We start from the raw sequence: 22573 nt of genomic DNA, 5'->3' as shown, positions 1-22573 counted from the left end.
CAGGGGAGGACATGGAGGTAATGCTGGCCGTCGCGGCCGGCAGGGCGCGGGCGGTCCCCGGGCTGCTGTCCGCTCCGAGCTCGGGGCACGGGGCTCGCCGCTGCCAGGACAAGGGTGATGCCCGCTGCCTGCCGCCACCAGCGCCGGCGCGCGCCCGGGTCCCACCTGGGGGACCCCTGGGGGCAGGCGGGGCCTTTCCAGGGTCCAGGTACTTTGGAGGGGGGACCTAAGTGCCCGGGACAGAACCGGCCCCGGCAGCCGACTTTGTAGCTGGGCGAACGTGGGCGCCAGCGCCGGGGAGGCGGAGGCGGGAACTGGCGGAGACGCGCGGCCTCTCTGCGCCCGGGTCCCCTTTGCCATCCGCGCTCGGCCTGGGGGAGAGTCTGGTCCGTCCCTCGCTTCTCAAGTCCCCCCGTCTGTCATCTCTGTCAGAACTTTCTGCAAAGCTCCGGCCTGGCAAACAGCGCTTTTTCTGATAAAACTTGAGACCGGCTCGCCTGTCTGCCCTGGGCGTATGGGGGTGCGCTGGCCTCTTCCGCGGGGTGCATGGCGCTGAGGCCCGCCCCTTCTCCGCCTGGGATTTTCCTGGTGCCATCCCGCCGGGTGGGGTCCGGAAACCACCCCGGGCCGAGGCGCGGCCGGGTGCGGCTCCTCATCTCACCTCCCCACCTTGAGGCTTCTGTGCATTTCCCCTTCGAAAGGGAGAGCTGACATTTAGCCCTGAGTCCATCGCGAAGGGACCGGGGCTTTTAGCAGGAGAAAGGAGAAGCGCAAACGTCGTAGAGCTTCCAGGGTGATTCCCACGCTTTCCCCTAGGAAAGCTGCTCCGAGGCGGGCTCAGCGGCCTCTGCTGCCTCCGCCCCGCCCGGCAGGGGCCCTGGCGGCCTCTCCCGCTGGCCTCACCGCTTGGCCTGCCACTCTCTGGCTTCTCTGCAGGGCTGACGGGGCCGCTTGGGCAGGCACCCTGCGTCCAGGCCTCCAGCCCAGCCAGCTGTCTTCAAGGCTCAGGGATCACCTTCAGGGAGGTTTTACAAAGTGTGGGGGACCTTATACAGACTGGCCACAGCTCTGGCAGACATGTTTGCATGTAAGTCAGGGAAACTTGCGACTGGGAAGGGGACAGGTAACGCACAGCCCGAGCTCAGCAGCTGGTGTTCCCCAAGTCTGCTCAGAGGTCTGCAAGGGGAAGGTTATCGGGGTTCTCTCTGGGGGGCTAGGGCTTCAGGCCAAGGGACAGAGATGGCCCGAGGACACTGGCTCGTGGGGCTGGGTGAAGGCTCCCACGGAAGTGGCTTTAGAAGCCGGTGCCCTCCTCTGACAGCAGGCCAGAGGCCCCAGGCTAGCAGTCTAGTCTGGTTCCGGACCAGTCTCGTCTCCTGTAGAAATGAGTCGGGAGGCGTGAGCAAAGCAGGTTGCTCTTGAGGGTCAAATGCAAGTGTGAATTCTGTTCTAGGAAGAGTCAGGGGACGCCTCCCGCCGAGGCACATTCTTGTCCCTCAGTTGAGGAAGGAACAATGTGAGGCAGAGGCTCCGAAACTGTCACTCGAGCTACTTCCTGTGTGGTGTGGGGGCCGTGAGTAGAGAAGGCACCCCAGTCTACAAACAGATGTGTCGTAACCGATGGGGCTTCTCACCGAGGCGTGGCTGGGAGAGGCGACAGCCTGGCCACCCGGGAAGCCTGCCCATGCCCCTGAGTGTGCCTCAGGGCGCGGATCTGCTGGCCAGCAGTGACCGCTTTTGAAGTTTCTTTCTCCAAACGTCTGAATAAAGAATAACCACTGCTAGCCTTGGTCAAGGAAGTAAATAAACCAAGAGGCCCAGAAAGTGACGATTCTAAGGCAGGAAGTGAACTGTTCATGGCAGAACATGACATGCGGGATTTGGGAATTCCTGACACATCTCAGAGTAAAGCCCTCTTCTGGGCGGTGACACCCACTTCTGAGACACGAAGGCACCTCGAGATCTGAGGAGAAACTGCGTTATGTTATTTCCCAGGATCAGGACTCCAAACCGACAAGGCTTCCTCAGCTTTCCTCCTAGACATGGAAAGCTGGACGTCTTGGAGAAAGCTTTTCTTTTTTTAAGGCATCGATCGTTATTTCAGCCCCCATTAAGTCCACCGGAATAAACAAGATAAAGGAGACTCGTAAAAGCTCACAATCTTATAGAGAAATGAGACTTACTGTACCCTGCCATCGATATCATTTGTAAATACGTAAGTGCCAAATGCATGACGGCTGCAGACCGTAAGAACCGTGAGGGGGGCCCCGAAAGAAGCCTCGAAAGCAAGCTGGGTGGTGAGGAGGAGGACGCACAGGATGGGTGCGGGCACAGCACGCCCGCTCGGGTCAGGACAGCAGGCCGGCGGCCTGGAGACGAAGGTAGGAAGCAGGGGGAAGAAACCCATGAACGCAATAAGATAGAAGCCACAGGGCCTCCGAGTATGGCGGCCGCTGGCCGGGTGCGTGAGCGGGAATCCAAGCCGTCTGCAGGGAGGGAGTCACTTTCTCTCTCTGCAGAGTCTCCCGGTTAACCGTGCCCCAAAGGGGTGCCTTCCTCTAGTTCAGGCAGAGGCCAGCTGTGGCCCTCAAAGCCAGGTGGTGGCGGCCCTGGATTCTGCTCCTCGGACGGTAGGAAACACGGAGAGGTGTTGAGTAAGACGGCGGCTACGATGTGGCCATGACGGGGCGGAAGTGCCAGTCCGCAGAGCGAGCGGGGGACCAGGCTCGGGAGCGTCTCCCGGAGCCCAGGCACGGTCTGGCTTCGAGAGAGCACGTGGGACAGGCGGGTCAGAGAAGGCCACGTGCTGCAGGAGAGACGGGAAATGACCTCTGCGTCGGCGTCCCCCTGGGGGGGTGGCCGGGGTGCCCAGGCGGACGGAGGTGCAGCCGTCACGGCTCTGCGAGCCCCTCGTAGGCAGGGACTGCCTCTCTTACTGGTCGTTCAGTCTCCAGAGGTTAGCACGGTGCCTAGAATATGATCGTGTAATTTCTCAGGACGCGATCGCTTGACAAGTGAACGAACAGAAACAGGGAGCGCCTCTCAGTCTGCAGCTCGAATGGCCCCCTCGAGAAGCTTCCCAGATGCCCTCGGCACTGTGCTCAAACCGAGTTCGACCTCCAGGCGGCCCTGTCGCTGTCTGCCACCCGGGCCCTCCCTGGAAGGTCCCTTGAGGCCGTATCTTATGTATCTCGGGCCTGATGGGCACTCTGTCAATGCTTTTGGACAGGTAAATAAGTGGTTTAAGATGGAAGAAAGAGCAGGCTTTTTTTTAAAAAAAGCAAGGTTTAAATATGTTGGTTTGGATTGTTCTAAGCAGAGATGGCCAGCAGCCCATGGGAAATACAGACCTCTTATGATGTAAATACGATTCTTCTCCAGAGGAGATAGAGGTGAAGTCGCTGTGCCAGGAACCCAGGGGAAAGAAGCGTGTGATAAAGAAAAGGCTGGAGACTTAGGACATCGAAATTAAATTAATTCTCTCAGTTGCCTCAATGTAAATCGTAGTAAGTACCCAACAGCCTGAGAGCTTGCAAAACGTTTACTTTTTAGGGACTAAATCTTTCATTTGTTCAACTAAATAGTAGACACATGAAAATTAAATGCATCTCCCACAACCATATGTCTACTGTTTAGATGAACAAATGAAGGATTTAGCCCACAAAAATTAAACTTGGTTGCCACTGAATAAATAATGGATTTCTAATTTAGATGGACACAGCGAGCCCTTTTCTCTGAGGCAACTCCAAATCCTTTGCGGACATGATTTGTCATTCATCCATTTATTCAGTAGTTATTGAGCATTGATTACATACTAGATCTCGTGTTTTAAAAGTTACTGAAAATAATTATTGGGTTATCATGGCATCCTCACAGACTATCAGTATTACTGGTAATAGAACGAGAGAGAATGTGCACCGATACGTGGAATGTGTTCATTTTATAACCTACTTTTTCATTGACGTCTTTTTACTCCATTAAATATTTTCTACCCCAATCTCACTAACGGCCTTTCCTGTTTTGGGACCCGTCCTCTCGCTGAGCACATGTTGGCTGCTAGCTAGAGCTTACAGGTCAAAATTAAGGGTCGCGTGGCCTCTGGAAGCCGAGTCTGCATGCACCCCAAGTGCCCCCAGACACTCTGTGGGACCCTCAAAGTAACACTGGCTCCCGCCTAGTAGACACCCCTCACTGGCCAGGCCGCAGTGACGGGGCATGGGGCGTGATCAGCAGAAGGGCCGGCCCTATCCTGGGGGTCGGGGGCCGGCCTGGTCCACATGCAGCGGGGCCCCTCCCAGCATGGTGGCGGAGCTGGGCGGGCGGTCCGCGGGAAGTCTGGACCCTGGCGGCCCAGCAGCAAGTCTGGACCCTGGCGGCCCAGCAGCCCCGTAACCTTATCAGGGCCGCGAGGGAAGGCGTCGGGTTCCAGGCAAATGCGAGGGCCGCTCTGCCTCTCTCCAGGAGTAGCTTCTGGTGCGCAGAGCCAGTGGGAGGAAGCCACCTCACTGCCTGCCACCTTGGAAGTGTGGGGTTCCGCGCCCTGGGACCTTGGGAAAGCCGGCAGCTGGCAAGTCTCCGCTTGAGCCCTAAGAAGTAAGACCGTCGCTTTCATCGCAAAAGTGGTACCCACCTCCTGTTCGGCCTCCGGGTGTTATGGAGACGTTTTTATCTCTCCGTGCAGAAACTTCGTCCCCACCACGAGCACTGCTGTGCCCGGCCCCCCAGGAGCCGTCCCCTGAGCGGACCTAACCCAGCCGGACTGGAGCGGACACCATGGAGGGCAGTGAGCCCCTCATCCTCTTCCTCTGGGATGCTTGTCTCCTGGGAGTTGTGGGAATGACTGCTGAGCCCGAGAGGCTTACCTGTAGTTTCTGGTTCTGAGAGAAGAGGCTCTAGTCACAGCCGTCGCAAGCCCCAGGGGCTGCCTGGAAGAGGTGAGGTGAGCGTGCAGGGCCCTCACCTCTGTGAGAGACCCTCCCGAGATGCCGGCAGAGCCCACCCTTCATGGACAGTGTGGGGGCCCCAGGCTGGAAGCACTGGGCGGTCCAGACATTGGAGCCAGACATTCTCTCCAGCCGAGAAGTGAGGTGTCTGCCTCACCAGACGGCCCCAGCCCTTGGCTTTGAACCTGCTTGTGCCGCATCGCAGGCCCCTGGCTGCAGCACAGCCAACTCCTCCCCAGGCTGGATCCTCCGCAGTGAATCCAACAATTCACAGGACACCTCACAGCAGCATTTACCACCCACACACATGCACGGGGGACACAGGATGACCGTGACACCCTGCCGGTCCTCAGGTCTAGGAGGGGCGTGAGCACCTAGAGGGCGGGTGCAGGACAGGGCTTGAGCACACGTGGACAGAGGACAGGTGTCCCACCCCGCCCGGGGGGCGCTTCCTGAGGGGTCGTAGGCGTTGACCGAGGGCAGGGAATTGGGAAGAGCGAGGTGGGGGACGAGGTGCCAGGAACAACGTGTATGTCAGGGAGCTACACACAGTTCATTCCTGGAGGACGAAGCAAGATAGGAGCGTTTGAGGCGGGGGGCTGGACGGAGGGGCCGAGCCACAGAAGTTACGGTCTCGGCCATAAAAGGAACGCTCTGCTGTCTGGGGAAACAAGACGTGCACACGCGGCATGACTTAAAACACCCGAGAGACTCTCTGGATAAGCTCTCAGCTACGTGGGAGCTCAGCTTCTCTAATGGGACCTGGAGAAAGCCTGCTTCCTCTGCTGGGGGCCCCCCAGGTCGCGACCTCCTGGCAGCCCGGGGTGCTCACTGACTTCAGCCTGCATGCAGCCTAAGGTGCTGGGAAAGTCCCTTGAAACAGGCCCCAGGCCCCAAGGGAAGGCCTGTGGTCAAGCTCACCAAAAGCCACCCCAAGGCCGTCTTGCCTTCCCTGGCGGAAAGAGGCCCCTGGGAACAAGCCGCACACAAAAATCTCCCCTTCCTGCTCACACCACCTCCCCAGCCCCCTCGCCCCCACGCACCGAGCGGCCATCGGAGGAGAATTGACATGACGTGGTACCTGCAGTCTGCGAGGGGACAGGGCCGGAAACGGAAGGAGTGAGGATCGAACAACGTGACTGGCTCCGTGAAGGTGGCGGGTAATTATCTGATTGCTCAAGTGAGGACAGGTGACTGAAATAGGACAGGCTAAGGTGGCACTGTTAGAAAGCAATCCCATGGTCCAGGGCCGAAACGGCGGAGTTCACTTCTCAGTCCGCATGCCTGTCGGGGACGCGCTGGCGGCTCTGCTCCACGTCATCGTCGGCCTTCCTCTGGGACCCTGGTCACTGAGAGGTCACCATCTGGGGCACTGTCCTTGTCGTGGCAGAGGGAAGGACATGCCCCTAGAAGGGCCGGGACCAGCCACACGCCCCACTCGGCCACAGGCGTGAGGAAGTCAGTCCTGCCTCGGGCCTCTGTCCCGGCAGAATCTTAGGAGACTCCAGGAGCAGGTGATCTCTGAGCTGGGTGTGGAAGTGACTGTCCCTCAGGCTGACAGAGATGAGAAGGCCGAGGAAGACGGCTTGTGTCTGTGGCCCCAGGGCTCAGCTCATCACTCTAGTAGTTGGAGATGTGCTTCTTCACGACAAGCCCCACCCAAAGGATGTTCTCAGAGGTCGCCATCGACCTTCTTCGGGCTTTGGGGAGCGATTACGAGGCGCAGGTAGGTTTGAAGGGGAGTCACGGGGTGAAGATACGCCTCATTTCTCCAGGAAGAGGAATTCACGAAATATCAACGGAAACCCTTAGGGGCAGATGTTTCACATGCTTCTCAAGCGTCTTCGCGCTGAGAGAGCTGAAGTCATGGAGGGGCCGTCAGGAGCGAGGGCTTGTCGCTGTGCTTTGTGATTTGGAACTGTTCTCGGCGTCACAGGGAGTCTGTGCCTTTTTCTGCCTGTACTTACAGCACACCTAGAATCGCTGTTTTTCGCCCGTAAGCCTCGTACATAAACTCTGCCCTTGTGCCGAGGCGGGTGAGTGAGTGTGATCTGCCGCGCGGCATGGCAGTTACTCCTCATTGTCTCGGGACAGCCCAAGGGGGTTGCTGTGCAGAGGGAGAGCCTGAGGCCGGAGTTCCGGTCAGGGTCAGTAACTAGCCTCAGGACCACTCGATCTCTCCACTTGTGAAACTGGCACCTGCTCTCACCCACCTCGTAAGGCTGTTTTGAGAAGCAAGTAAGATCGTGCCTGATGGATAAGGTAATTGATGAAAGCACCTCGGAAAGCTAAAATACCCGTAAAATCATGGTGGTGTGGCTAATAATGTTGAGCAAATGGGTATTGAGGAAAATTGGAACAACCCGAGCGTGTCTTGCGTTCCCCGTGCCTGACGGAAGGCGGCAGAGGGCGCACGAAGAAGCTGATTTTGGTGAACGTGAGCAGAGCGAAGGCTGCCACCGTGGGCTGAAGGGCATGCGACCGAGAGGCTCCGGCGGGAAGGAGAACACGCCGCCTCCGCCACGCTTGCCTCCCGAAGTGCCACCCCTCGTGTCTCCAACGAGGCAGCACGCTCTGAAAGCCCGTCAGGGGCCTGGCACCCGACGGTGAGCGGAACGCGCGTGTAACACGCCCTTTTGAAAGGAGGTGTGCATGCAGGCTCCGTACTGCTTCACGAAGAAGCAGCAGGACACTGGGGATGAAGGGCACGGACGACCGGGTTCGAATCCTGCCGTGCCAGGCCCCCCGCCCGTGACCTCTCTGGGCCTTGCTTTTCCCACCTGCGAAATGGAAACAATGACAGTCCTACGCCGCTGGGTCGTTACCAGAATTAAATTAAATAAGTTCACATCGGCGTAGTGTGCTTGGAGCGGTGCCTGGCACGTAGTAGGTGTGGCGCTACCGTTTGTTGAATAAGTAAGTGGGTTTCATAATCCTTGAGAAGAGAAGGCCCTCCCTCCCTTGCTTCGCCTGGGACCCCAGGGCAGACGAGAGGACACCTACCCGAAGCTCCCCTCCGGCCCGAGCGGGCGGGAGAGGGGTGGCCGGTGCACACGGCACGCAGGCCTCGGCCCGCGCCGCTCTCGAGCGCTCCAGGAGGCCGGTCCTCGCGGGCAGCGCTGGCACAGAACCCACGTAAGTCCCGACCGGAACCCGGGGAACGGGGAGCCGTGGGCACAGAGCCGGGGCCTGTGGGATGGGCGTCGCGTCGGTCCCCTCGATGCGTGTCTAAGAATGGGGTGGGGGGAAGGAGAGGAGGCGGCGCGCGTGCCGTGTGGGTCCGCGGTGGCCCGGTGAGTGGGGAGGTGGGCGGGACAGCGGTCCGCTGACCCGACCCACTGCTTCTCTTCGTCTTTCTCTCTCTCCTTGCCCGGACCCCCTCCTCCCTGACCTGTCCTCACCTTACACCTGCACGGGAGGCCCCGGCTGGGGAGCCGAACAGCTGGGCTTCTGGGGCTGCTGAGACAGCTGTGGGGTTGGGGAGCGGCATGTCGACCATCCAAACCAGAGCGCCTCTCAGCTGACACCCGCCCCCAGCTTCCTGCGAGGCTGGCCGCGTCGCATTTTCACACACCAACGAGTTCTCAGGCAGCCACGTTACCCGTAGCACAAAGGGTCTTTGGCACGGTGAACGCAGAGCGGGCCAGGCTCCCTTTCCCACCCGGACGTCTCCATTCTTCGGATCCAGGTCTTCCCTGGGGGGTCTCCGGAGGCAGGCCGCAGGGCTCTGTCCGCTGCCCTGGCTTGTTAAACATTTTTGTTAATGACTTGGTTGAAAAATAGAAGGACTCCAGAGGACCCACAGCTGGGATAGTTCACATGATACATGAGATATTCAAGTTCAAATGATTTCTAGAGAAAGGGCCGCCGGGCCAAAATCAACATAATGAAATGAAACAGGGATGAATGTGGAGTCCTCTGCGTAGCTTGAGGAACATGCCATGCCCCGGTGCAGGACAGACCCGGCTTGGAAGTACACGGCCATTGGTCCCTCGTTTCAGAGACGTTTATTGGGCCTGCTGGATGGTTTCTCAGAGGGAGGCAGATACGGGGACAGAATCTCAGTCAGCTGATGGTTTAGCGGTGGTGATGGGACGTGACTGGATGTGTCTCCGAGTAAGCGCTGGGCACAGGGCACCCTGAAGTGGTATGTAAGGGACAGCCGAGAGGCCGAAGTGCCAACGGGAGGTGGCCTTGAGATCGGGAAGGCGGAGAGCCGTGGGACAACCGAGGGACGGGTGTCGGTGTTCGGCCAGAGGGGACAGCGAGGGCAGAGTGACTGCATTTGCAGTCGGGGATCTGGGAGAATTTGGCTCCCTTATGATCCTCAATTTTACCCCCTTTAGCGTTTAAAAAAAAAAAAAAAAAAAAAACCTGGGAGAAAAAGACAGTTCTGCTGCACGTAACTGTTTCCAGTTTTCTGTGTCCTTATTATTTGTAGCCACACACGTGATTCTTACAAAGTTATAATGTGCGCACAACTCCGTGCACTATCTTGCCACTGATGTTATTTCCAAGACAATCTCCTTTTCGTGCACGGTCACGTTTTTGTTTTAAATATCTACGTGATATTCTACTGTACAAATCTACTGCAATTTATTTCATCGTTTTTCTATTTTGGGACATGGCATTTGCTTCCACTTTCTCCGTATTATAAATAACGCAGCTATAAACAGTACACATATCTTTTCTTCTCCTTTTGAATGGTTCCTTTGGAAGCGATTCCCAGGAGCAGCATTATTAGGCCGGAGGACCCGAGGGTTTCGGTGGCCCTCAGTGAGGGTAGCCAAATCGTCCCTGGCCTGTCCTGCTTCCGCAAAGGCTCACGGTCCTCAGCGTGTCCACACTGCAGACTCGGTGAGACGTGCCAGCGAGGGAATGTGAGTTGAGAGCCACCGAGCAGCCTGGTTCAGCACAGAGCCCCATCCTCCCGGGCCCTCCTCGGGGCCCCCTTCACCAGCGAGGAGGGGGCAGGAGGGCAGGAAAGGGGTGTGGACAGCCTGGGAAGTGAAGCAATCATCTGGGACTTCCTGCTTGAGCAGCTGCAGATACGGGGAAATTACATACCGGCAGGAAGGGGGCAGGGCAGAGTGAGCCTGGGGACGCTGAGACCCCCCCCACCCCAGTCCTGGATGGAGGCAGGTCACCCGGCGTGTCTGCAATGGCCTCTGGGGACGGATGGACTCGCTCCTGGGAAACTTCTCAGCCCTGGGTGACAGTGGTCTGGGCTGGGAGGAAAAGCGGTCACTCGCTCACTCACTCGCTCGATGTTGGAGGAGTGTCCGCTGTGCTCAGTTCTGTGCTGGGGAGTCTGGGCACGAAAGGGAACAGCACTTGGACCCCGCCCGCAGGGAGCGCGCAGTCTAGTAGGAGAGTCCGAAGGACGACAGGTGTTGACGACAGTTTGAGCGAGAACTCGAGCAGGGCTGTGCTCAGGACACAGCCCTGAGTGGCGCCTGAGTGGCAGGACGGGCTTCTCCAGGGCGGTGAGGCCTGCTCTGAGTCAGGAAGGATGAGATGAGCATGGGGTGCGGGGTGTCCGCTGGCGGGGCGGCAAGAGGAAGGGGAGCGTGTGAAGAGGGACTGGACGGAGTTGGTGACCAGGCCGGACTGGGGGCCACTATGACGTGATTCAGTGGGGAGCTGGGGCTCTGGGGGGCTGGCTGTCATCGCCTAAGGGGTGGCTTTGAAGCCACATCTGTGGAGCAAGCACACTTGCAGCCGGAACTGGACATGCGTTCGGGAGGCCGATGCGGCACGAGCCACCTCGAAAGCCACCTTCGCGTCTCTCTCTTTATCCTCAGAGCACTGGGGGTGGGGGCGGCGGGACTTCTGTGGTCAGATGTCCACTTTAGAAAGTTCATTCTGGCTGAGGTTCAGGGACTAGATAAGAGAGACATGTCACCGACATGTTAGGGGCTGGTGGGTCGTCTGGACTGAAGACCAGGCAAGCTGAGCAGATCACCTGTGCTGAGCACCTGTGCGGGTCCAGTGTGGGGGGGGGGGGGTGGAGGGGGGGGGGGGGGGGGGGGGGACATGGGCGCTGCGGGAGAACCAGGGGACCGATCCCGTCTAGCTGGGAGAAGCCGGGCACAGAGGTGCAGGAGTTCAGGGCCCCGGACCAAACGCCATCACGAAGTCGCGGCGGGATATTGAGCAGACTGCACGGGACCCGGGCCCCTTGCCAGGACGCCAGGACGCTAATGCCCGCCCCCGCTGCCGGGCTTATCGGGAGGATGGAAGGAGGTAACGTGCCCTAGTCAGGGCCTTGGAAAAGGAACAGAGAGAGCACTCGCTCCGCGGCTGCGTGGTGGTGTCACTTCTGCGTTGGGAAAACACGGGAGGTGTCTGGAAATAACTCAGACCCCGAGAGAGAAACAGGCGCTCTGGAGCCGGGGCGTGCGGGGGGCCGGGAAGGCACCCCACTCGGGCCTCTGCTTCCTCCCACCCAGGTGGCTTCTCTTTGAAGCGCAGAGCTGTGGACAGGTCTGGCCAGACCCAGGCTACTCTGCTCAGAGGCAGAGGCCGGATTTGCAGCCACAAAGAGGAAGGCAGAGGTGGGCGGGCGGGACTTCCTGACTCTGGCGTCTGGGTCCCTCTCGGGCCCGGTCCCCAGGGGCCAATCAGGAGGCCCTGGGCTCTGAGGAGAGACCTGCCGTCCACACCAGGGGTACCGCTGTCCTATCCCTCCATCCAGGAGCCTGGACGGGTCCAGACACAGTCAGGGACAAAGTTTGGGAGTTCTGGGCCTCCCCACCTGCCCGGTGGAGTGTTCCGAGGTTCAGAGCACTGGGTAAGCACCAAGTGGGGGGGGCGGCCGGCTTTGCAGCCCCGGCAGTGGCTCTGGTGCTTTTGCCCTGTCACCGGGCCGTGAGCAAGAGGGAGCCTGGCGTGAAGGGGACAAGGGGGACAGCCCCCAGAGGTGGCTTCTGTCGCTGGGTTCACGCCAGTCCTGGTGAGCTCAGGCTCCCCACCAAAGCGCCCCGGGCTGGGGCTTAACCCCAGAAAGCACCCCCTTGCAGTCCGGAGGCCAGAAGCCCAAGATCGAGGTGTCGGGGGGGCTGGACCCTCCTCTCGGCTTTAACGGGGTGTGTCCCAGGGTCGTCCGTCTGTGAGTGTCTGCATCCTGATCGCTTCTTATAAGGACAGACGTCGCGTTGGACGGGGGCCCATCCTAGGACCTCATTGTAACTTATCTCTGTAAAGACCTTCTCTCCAAACGCCGTCTCATTCGGAGGTCTGGGGTGTTAGGGCGTCGGCATATGAGTTAGGGGGACACAGGTCAGCGTATAACAACGCCCCCCACCCCGAGACCCAGAGCCTCGCTTCTGGCCATGGGTGAGAGCGGGAAGTTTGCAGTGGGGATCACCCCTCCCCGCCACAGCCACAGGGCGGGAGTGGATTCCCAGGGCTCCGCACACCCCACCTGTGGTCAGGGCCCACGTTTCGGTCCGAGCCTGGCCACCCTGCCATGCCTGTCCCCGGCCACCAGAGCACGAGCTCTCTGCACAGGCAGTGAGGCTGCGGGGCTGTCCTCACTGTCCCCAGGCTCCCCTGCCCCAGGCACAGCTTCCCTCTCCACTCGTGAGATGGCGATGGCCTGTGTCACCCCCCCACACACACACACGAGTGCCCCTCAGGGACTGTGACATGCTGCTTCCCCGCCATCCGAGCTGCTTTCGGCCCCCTGGTCTTGTACGCCCCAAGCACAGCTTCCCTCTCCACTCGTGAGATGGCGATGGCCTGTGTCCCCCCCCCACACACACACACGAGTGCCCCTCAGGGACTGTGACATGCTGCTTCCCCGCCATCCGAGCTGCTTTCGGCCCCCTGGTCTTGTAGGCCATGCTCTTGCTGGCCTCTCTGCCTGGAACCTCCCTCTCCTCCCCATCATCCTGTGGGAGTTTTGTGGCTATGGGGGTCTTACTCCCCAATCTCTGTTCCATTTGGGGGCCACGTCTACTTAGCCAAGACGAAGGGGTGAGGTCGGCATGAACCAGCCCACTCCTGACATGCCGGCTGTCACGGGGGGCGCCGAGGGCAGCGGGAGGAGGCTGAGCCCGTGACAGGCTTTCTCCCAGTTGTCCCCGAGAGGGTCTGTTCTCTCCCCAACTCCGCTCTTATCTGGGGCAGGCCCCCAGATGTTTCCTGTCACCCAGACAGCCCCCTCTCCCCCCAGGAGGGCGGAGATTTCCCACCTCCGCCCAGGCTCCCCTCACAGAGCCTGGGACTCCCGACTTATCTGCCCTGGAGAGCTTTTGAGCTTAAACGGAGCAGGGCCCTTTAAGGTTGGAGCCTCGCCGGGGCCAGATAGATACTGGAGCGAATTCCCAGCCAGGAGGCCTAGGTAAAAATACAAGCAGTTGTCAGCCTGGAAGCAGGCCCGGCCCTGCAGAGAGGGCCTGACCAGTTGCTGCCCGGCTGGGGACGCACATGCTAATTATGAAAATCGTCAGCGGCGTCCGAGCTGATGAACCTTCCATCTTTTCGCCCATCCTTCCGAATTCACTTCCAGTCTCCGTCGATGCATATCCGTCTGTCCGTGCCGTCGACGCGTGTCCGTCTGTCCGTGCCGTCGACGCGTGTCCGTCTGTCCATGTCGTCGACGCGTGTCCGTCTGTCCGTGTGACCCGCGTCGCTGTGTAGGAAGCGCTGAGTCTCTCAGCCTTGCTCGTTCGTGCCACACACCTTCATTCTCCACGTGTTGAACTGTCAGCGCTCGTCCTTCTTAGTAGAAACGGTGTTTTATTGTCTTCGCACTCTGTAGGTTACTTTAACGCTTCTCTAAAATTTAGTATTCGGAGGGCTTCGAAATTTTTACCTTTGTATGAAGAGCGGGGCTGTCGATAATTTCGTGTAAACTGTACTTTTCCTCTTTATTTCCTTAGTGTATATTCTAAAAACAGAACAAAGCATCGGGGCGTTCTCGTTACACAGTCCCAGATCATCGTGTCGAGGCGGGGAAGCCTTAATCGATGTGTGATGCCAACGGCGATTTTGAAGGGAACGATTTTCCCCGTAATCCTGGCCATCCCAGCTTTTTCGCATTCTGACGTATTCTGCCAACCCGATAGAGGTACAGTGTTGCCTTGAAGTCGATTTGCATTTTACCATTGGCCGTCAAGGTCCTGTATGTTCCCAAACGCTGACTCTGGCTCGGCGTTTTCGCCCCTTGCTCTGGACGGCTTCTGCTCCAGCTGCTTTCTGGCGTTCATTTTACGTGGAGGTCACAGGTGTGAACGTGTCGTGTGGTCTCCCTGAGTGAGCGTCTCCCCCGGCAGCCTCTGCCTCCACTCAGTCTTCTGTAGATTGGAGCCGTGGTCCCCAACCCTGGGTGCATGTGAGGGTCCCGTGGGGAGAGCATGAAATATGGGCCCCCCTGGGAATGAGGCGGGAAGCCGAGCGGGCTGCTGGTCTCACCCAGCGCGTGGAGACCCGGAGGCCCAGAAGCCAGAGCCTCAGACCCTGTCCAGTGGTTGCTGTCTTTAAATCAGTCAGTGTTAACTGCATCCCTACTGTGTGTCGGCGACTCTACTAGGAATTGGGGAAAGCCGGGGTCAGGACAGTGGTGCGCGCCTTCAAAGAGGGTCAGACTCCAGTGAGACAGACAGACGGTTCAGGGTGGCTAGGGAGTGTTATGACAGAGGTCACAGAGGTGGCAGTGATGACGCCACCCAGGGGAGAAGTCCACAAAGGCTTCTTGGAGGAGGCAGCAAAAAGGTGGGTCTCAGATGATGAAGAAAATCTATCCAGGCGGGGGGCGCGGGGGCCGCGTCTGCAAAGACACAGGCGTGAAAATGTCGGGATGGCAGCTCCGGCACAGCCCTGTCGCCTTGGACAAGTCGTTCAGCCTCTCCGAGCTCCGACTCCACCGTCCACACAGATCATAACGCCTGCTGGGCCGGTGGCGGTCACACGAGGTCACCTTTATTGAGCACTAAGTGTAGCGCTTGGCGCATGGTTAATATTCAATACACGTCCGCTGTTATCACTGAGAAAGTATCATAGTTTAGGGAGGAGAGACGGTCCGGGCCCTCATGTCCCACGCTACGACGATTTGATTGTCCAGGAGGTAGCGCACCGTCGGTAAGCCCAGCAAAGACGTGACCGCACAGATTTTCGACAGATGGTTTGGGCAGCAGCGGGGAGAATGGATAAGATAGAGAAAAGCAGAAGCAAAGGAATCAGTTAGGTGACGGTGGCCTCACCCCACAATCAAGGGAGAGGGGCCGGGGGCATTTAAGTGCGGTGACCACAGCGGGGCCACAGGGGCCGCGGGGAGACCATCTGGAGAGGACAGAATGGCGGGGCTCGCTCAGCTGCTGGGCACGAGGGCGGGGAGACGAAGCCGGCATCTCCTCAACCCCTCACCCTCAGACCGGCCCCGTAGACCGGCACCGTATCCTCCCGAACGGGCCTGGCATCCCTCAGCTTGGTGGCTCCCGGGGACTGACTTCCTGTCGGAGCAGCACAAGGACCCCTTGTTTCCACAACCAGATGGAGGCTACGTCTCTCCCCGAGGAAATGAGCTCGGCTTCCGCGAACCCTCCGTCCTGGAGAGAAACCTCAAGCTTGGAGACTCGGGGCCTGCTCCAGACCCCACTGCAGGTGTCCGGGCGTCCGCGGCTGCTGCGGCGTGTGGTCCAGGCCCGGCTCCGCCCAGGGAGGGTGGCCCGCAGGAGCGATGTGCTTTGCAGAAGGAAAACGGCTCAAACCAGATATTGCCTTGTTTGTTTTCCCCGTAAAGAAAAAAAAAAGGCCATGGCACTTACTTTTTAGAGATCCGGCAGGTATTTTTAATTCCTCAAGCTTCCCGCTGTCTACAGGTGTTTCCTATGGCATCGCTATTGCTATCGGGAAGGACGGAGCCAAGACACAGTCAGCTTTGTTCTTGAGACTTCCAAAAAGTGTCCCTGCTCCGACCTCTGCGTGCCACCTCGGGTCCCCTTTGGGCAAAGACCTCTCCATGAACTGCCCTGTGTCCCCGCCATTCGCTTGCCAGGCCAGGTGGGGCCGGGTCCTAGTGCCAGCCAGTAAGAGGTACCGATGGGATCTTCGGTCTCTAGCGATAACTCTGGCTCCTGAGTCCCTAGCCAGGGGGCATTAGTGACACAGCTGCTGTGCCGCTCCAGCAGATTTATTCTTCACTTCTCAAACGTAGGACCACCCTCCCATCTCCAACCAGTTGTGACAGACAGCCTTGTGCAACAGGTGCGGAGGCCTTTGCGATGGCAAGGCAGAATACTTGTTTATTTGTACCCCCCAAAAAAGTTATGCATACGCTAAAACTTTGGGGCCGGACGTGTTTTTCGTGCACCGGAGAAGCCCCTGCTGGGAAATCCCTTCGCGAAGTGAAGAAACCATTAGCAAAGCAACGTAATCCCTCTCGATTTCTCCACGGGACAATACATGCGAATCGATGGAGGCTTGTTTCTGTCTTTTAGAAGAAGCCAAACAAATGTTCATAGAATGCTTTTATGGCACAGCGTCTGTTTCGAGCCTTCACGGCTGTCCGTGGGTCGGGTGTTACGGATGGAGATGTTTTACTGGTTAGGAGGCTAAGGCTCAGAATGGCGAAGGGGTCTGGCAGCTGCTGAGGCAGGAGCTGCACTTGACTCCAGGTCTTCTCCTCCTGTCTGGGGGTCTACCCCCAAATCTCCTTAGAATTCAGTGAGGAGGAAATAATACCTTTGGTATTATTCAACACTCGGAACAGTGATTTAGTGATATATGTATAATAATTAAAAATAAATTCATCTATTACACCCCAAAACGCCTCCTGGGATTATCCGGGAAAACAGAATAGGCTAAAAACTTCTTCCTGAAAACTGGAGTAGCCAAACATTGCAGGCAGACTTTCTTCTGAGGTTTGCTTTTTTTTTTTTTTTTAACAGAGCTGATGTTCCAAACAAAATCAATAGATTGTACTTTAAAATCTGGATTTAATCATCTCTTGAAAAATCAGATCACTTGGTGACGCTGGGTCTCAAACGACCTTTTGAAAAATGACTCAGTGTGACCCACTTGGGCAGGGGGCTGCAGCTGAGTGGCAGCGGCCCCTCTCCCTCGGAGGGCAGGGGTTTCTCCCACCCCCACCCACTCCTTTACATGGCCTGCCCTGGACTTTGCAACGCCCACCCTGAAAGGTGAGGGAGAGGGGCGTGGAAACGGGGCGCCAGGTACCCTCAGGGTCAGAGAGCGCTGCATGTGGGAAGTCTCCACCCCAGCCACGCTCTGGACGGCCAAGCATCAGCCGTGTCCCCCTAACTGGCAGGTCCTGCTCGGAGTCTGCGGCTGGCATCTGTGTTGAGTCAGACTCACTGCGTTCCGAGCCCAGCTCCACCGTACGGCATGTGACTCTGGGAAAGCCGCTTTATCTCTGTGTCTTTGTCAGAGGGGACTGGGAACAAAATAATATCTACTTCCTAGGGCCGTCAAGAGGATTATGCGAGTTACGTCTTAAGTGAGGTGCCTCGTACGTTGCAAGCAAGGAGTCAACTTTGATTCCTGTCCCCTTTTCTGTTTCCAAAACCGATGAATACGTGGTCCTCTGGGGACGTGGTCTGTTCATCACCAGGGATGTGTTGAAATTCAGGGCGTGGGGCCTAAAGGAAATCACGTGTTTCTTTGTCCTCTCTCTTGTCTTGCGATTTGCTTTTTCTGAGAGTATGTGTTGAACTGGAAGGGGACATTTTGGCTTCGGATTGATCATTTCCCTGAGCTCAGAGCGGGGTGTAACAGGGAAGGGACAGCGTTTAAACAGTGCTCAGGGCCACTGCAAACAGGGGGAATTGGGCTCGATTTTAGTAAGCCCCAAATAGCTTCGAGGGACACATATTTAAACCTGGCGACACAACATCTTTATGGAATCATTAACTTCACCCCCTGTTTCTCCTCCCCTACGGGCATGTGCGTCCTGTCCCCAGCCCCTCGGGCCCTGGTTTTGATATTTTGAGAGGACAACTCTGTAGTATTTTCAGAAATTTGTCCCCTTGTTCAAACCACACTCTACCAGAGGATTTAAGGAGTTAGAGCTTGAAACTCTTATGCTAGTATTTTTTTTAAATTTTTTTTATTTGATGTTTTTCATATTTTATACCTTGACAACTGGCTTTCTTTCCCTTGAAAACATATCACGGACAGCCCTGCTGATCGGTTCTAATTTACTCGTCCAAACGCACACACGGTTCACATAGCTGACGGAGCAAGCATGCTGGGGTGTTACAGGCAGTGTTTGTTTTTTTTGGGATTTTCTGCCCCACATCGGCCCCCTTTCCAGTTTGTCATGGAAGTTTGCAGTGCTCCAGTTCATTCTTTCTAATGGTTTCGCAATAGCCCATTACGCGAATGGACCATGAAACATCACCCCTTTTGTGGGTGTTCATTGTGTGTCCACCCATTTGCTGCCCCACGCAGGGCTGCAGTCAGCTTCCTTATCCTGCTACGCCGGGGCTTTATGGGGTGGATTCTCAGGAGTGTGGGGCTGAGCCGAAAGGTTAGTGTAATCTAATTTAATAAATGCTGCCAGATAACTTCCTCAAAAGGCTGCAGCAACTCATATTTCCTCTAGCAATAGATGAGGGTTCTTCTTCTCATTTACCACAGTAAGAGCTGGTTCGCTCTCTCTCCCTGCCCCACAGCATAAAGAGAAATCTTGGTGTTAATTTAATTTGCATTGCCCTGACAACTGCTAAGTTCCAGCATCTTTTTATGTTTACTGGCTTTTTGGATTTGGTTTTCTATGAATTGCCGATTGATAGCCTTTTTACATATTTTTCTTGTCATTTTGCGGGAGAGCTGTGTATAACAGATAATATCTCCTTTTCATCTGTTACAAATAATTTTCAGATCTGTTGTTCTTGCTTTACTTCATTTATAGTATTTTTCCCATAAAAAAGTCATATATATATATATATTTTATAGTTAGAGGGCTTTTTTAAAAATAGAGCTGCTGGGAGTTCTCTCTTAGCGAAAGAGGGAAACATTTCCTTTTAACGCTCTCTCATCCTCTGCTCCGCTGTTACGTCCGACGTTTCAGCTAACGCATCTCAGTTTGCCTCCAAGATGTTACGGACCCCAGAGCCAAGCGTGGGAATTCAGCAAAGCACCCTGGGAACCGTTATCGCAGGCTCCCCTTAGGTGACGTGTGTCCTCTCTGCCAGATCCCAGGCCGATACCAGCCTGGCGTCCTGCCGTCCTGCCGGCTCCAGCTCTTAGCCTCTGTCCTCATCCCTCCCACCGGCCCCTCCCCTGTCCGCTCCTTAAAGGGGAGTTGCCAGCCCTCTTCTCTAGTTGTCCTCTCTCTAGCAGGATGTGGAAGGTCCCCCGATCTCTCCACGCCACTGCCCCGGGGCCGCCCAGGGTCCCAAGGTCCTTCCCGCCACCTGAGCTGGGTCACCCGCCCTTCCCCGAACATCCATCCCTCTCCCCAGTGGGATGTCCGCACCGCGGGGGCCGCCTCCGTGCCTCTGCGCCTGGACGAATGTGTCCCTAGAAACCCCTCGCCGGATTCACCGCTGTAGGATAAATTCAAATGCCTCGGCTTCCTGTTTAATACCCGCCTGCACTTCCTGAGCACGTAGTGTGTGCCACGCTCCCTGCGAAGCGCTGTCTGCAAAGCGTCCTCACTGAGTCTCACACAAGTGTGCGATGGGACCGTCGCCATCCTCACTTTGCAGACGAGGCCCCTGAATGCACGGGTGTCATCTGCCCACAGTCACCTAAGGGGCAGGATGGGGAGAAGCGGCAAACGTCTCTCCCCGGGGCCCCCTCCATTACCCGCTTCCACAGTGTCCCCGCCCTTTGTCCACAGCTCCCGGCAGGGTCCTCAGACACAGCCACGTGTGCAGCCCACGCTGCCCCTCGGGCCGTCTGCCACGCCCCTCGCGGACACTCCGCCTTGTCCCATGGCATTCTTCACGGAGGGACGCGGGACGTCAGCTGCCTGTGCTGTGTGTCCCCAGCTGGCCTGCCAGCTGCAACAGAGCAGGGACCGTGACTCGATTTCTCGGCCACTACCCACCCACCCTGCCCCCAGAGCTGCTGGTCGGTTCCTATGACCATGACGCCTAGCCAACGCTTCTGTAGGGACACTGAATCTTCTTAAGTCTCACTTGGCTCTAAGACACTGTTACTGTGAACGAACAGACGTCCTCGCTCAGGCCAAGGTCTTGACTACTAAACAGGTCCCAAACCCAGCATGGGCCCGTTCCCGGCCCTATTACGTGAAATCAGTGGAAAGTGGGAACAGTAAGAATTAAAGATAAATACTGGCATACGAGACGCGCCCTCGGCACGTTTGGCTGAGTCAGGATAGTGACCCTGTGTGGTGGGTGTCGCCCAGCCGTTCCCGCTCAGCGGGGTCAGCCGCCAGCACCGAAGAGGCAGGAACGCTGAAGGCAGCACAGGACCCGGAGCTCGGCTGGCCAGGTTTCGGTCCCACGCTTTCCGAATGAGCGACGGGCTCATCAGCCATTCTTACGTCGTCCTTGGGGAAGCGTCTGTTCGAACCCTTTGCCTGTTTTTCCCCAGGTCGTCTGTCTCGCCGTTACTGAATTCGATGGGTGCTCTTTAACCTCAAAACGTGACCCCCACACGCTCCCGCTGCTGGAGGCAGCCTGGCGCTGTGGTTGCGGACGCGGGCTTCAGCACGCTGTGCGAGCCTGGATCCTAGACCTACCGCCGACAGCTGTGCGACCTCGGACCAGTTACTGACCTCTCTGAGAGCCCGTTTTCTCATGGGTGAAACGGAGTTTATTACAAAGCCCCGTCGCAGAGATGTTGGGGGGACACAACGAGGCAATCTTCACGCGGTACCTGGCACAATGAACATTTCGTCAATTAGCTGCTTGATTATGACTGAGAAAATGCACGGCAAAGGCTGCTACTGCTAATTCAAAACCAGTTTCCGCTGGGGCGTGTTGGCCGTGGTCCCGGGCGCAGGCAGGATCCCTCCCTACGCCTGGCCCATGATGCCGGGCGTGGAGGGGACTTGAGCAGCCCAGCCCGCCGGTCACTCGCTACTCGCAGGTCTGGGCACCTGGGAGGGACCCTCCGCGAATGAGCCCCAGACCCAAAGGGAGCGGCCGGCAGGGAGGGCAGCTGGGAAAGGGGTCTGGCCGCCGAGCAGCCCCTGCAGGCTGCACGCCAGCCCCCACCCGCCTGGATGTCCCGTTTCGTGCCGAGAGGCCGGCCGCTTTGCTCTGTAAAACCCACTAGAGCTTTCAAGTGACGCAGCAGGACTCAGCCGGCAGCTGTCTTCTCCTCTTCCTTCTTTGGAGGGCGTGGCCAGGGGAGATGGGAGAGACCATTAAAATGACACTGGCCCCGCCCCCACCACGTAGGGCAGGTAGAGCCTGTCCTCTTTCGCATGGGGCCTCTGCTACTCCAGAGGTCATGGGCTCCTGCCTGAAGCAGCCGTGGGCAGCAGGGTGCGGAGGACAGCCTCGGTGTCTGAGGAGAGAGACAGAGACGTGGGTTCAGATCCTGGGCAGACAGCGTTCCAGTGCCCTGTGGGGCCGGACCTCCCTTCCCCTCGCTTTGCTCCTTCCTGAAATGTGTCTGAATATATCAACAGCCAACAGAAAGATTCAACCGCGATAGGTAAAGAAACAGATAAATTTTAAGGGTTTTATAGCGATGCCGTGTTTTAGGATAGATTGGGCTATGAAAACTGGGGGAGACAGGTACCCAGGAAAGGGGATATGAAATTGTAGAGGGTCTTCAGCTCCAAGTCAAGACGGTTGGGCGGGGATTCGGCAGGCAAGAGCTCATTCTTCACCCTCTGGTCACTACTCCAGTGACCTTGGATGAAACCAGTCCGGCCTGAGGCGCCCAGAGCCAGCGCTGGCTGACACTCTGTGTCCATTTTCACTTCAGGGTCCTGGTCTATGTTTACGAAGCCCTCACGACATCGGCCCAGTGGTGCTGGTTTGCAGAAGCGTTGTTCACTCATTCACTTGCTTATGGGCCTTTACCGAGCGCTTACTGCGGGCCGGGGAGTGGGCTGGGGACGGACACGGTAGTCGCGGGCCCCGTGCTCAGGGCTCACGGCGGCGGGAGAGAGCGCGCACACCCCGGGCGTCGATCGGCTGCCCGAGCGCCGGCTCACGGGCGCCGTCCTGTCTCTGCCTCTGAGCATCCGCGACACATGCGTCGATCGGCTGCCCGAGCACCGGCTCACGGGTGCCGTCCTGTCTCTGCCTCTGAGCGTCCGCCACACACGCTTCGCTCGGCTCGCGTCGCTGACCTTTCAGAGCCCGGCTTCAACGTCGCATTTGGAGTCGGGTCCCCTGGTCACTTGCTCCCCTAGTCCTTTCCCTTGGCGGCATTTATCACCCTAACAAACAGGAAACCGGGGTGAAGAGGGTGACGGTTTTGAATGTCTGTCTCCCGCACTGGACAGTAAGTTCCATTATGAAAGGTCCTGTGTCATTTTGTTCACTGCTGTGTGCTTTTGCACAGGAAGAACAAATGAATCAATCAATCAATTAATCAATAATCAATCATTAATCAATCAATCCAAGATGTGGTCAAACAAAAAGGGGGAGCAGAGGGCCTAGCACCGCACTGCCCATGGGGACCCGGCCACAGTCTCCAAGGGGCTCCCTGCTGGGAGTCCAGCTTCAGAC

The 22573-nt window shown here is 57.5% G+C and overlaps 1 protein-coding gene across 1 annotated transcript in view; it reads left to right on the top strand.

Annotated features, from left to right (window-relative positions):
- Positions 1-6576: 6576 nt before the first annotated feature.
- Positions 6577-22573, top strand: part of RCSD1 (RCSD domain containing 1) — a 29394-nt gene continuing 13397 nt past the window's right edge. Inside the window, exons 1-2 of the mRNA XM_025044008.1 lie at positions 6577-6669; positions 13981-14019. Coding sequence (XP_024899776.1) covers positions 6577-6669; positions 13981-14019 — 132 coding nt within the window. The remainder of the gene's footprint in view (positions 6670-13980; positions 14020-22573) is intronic.

Source organism: Pteropus alecto, unplaced genomic scaffold (assembly GCF_000325575.1).
Source record: "Pteropus alecto unplaced genomic scaffold, ASM32557v1 scaffold101, whole genome shotgun sequence".
Classification (NCBI taxonomy): Eukaryota; Metazoa; Chordata; class Mammalia; order Chiroptera; family Pteropodidae; genus Pteropus; species Pteropus alecto.
Note: the sequence above shows the minus strand (reverse complement) of the source record. Positions and strands in the feature narration are given on the sequence as shown.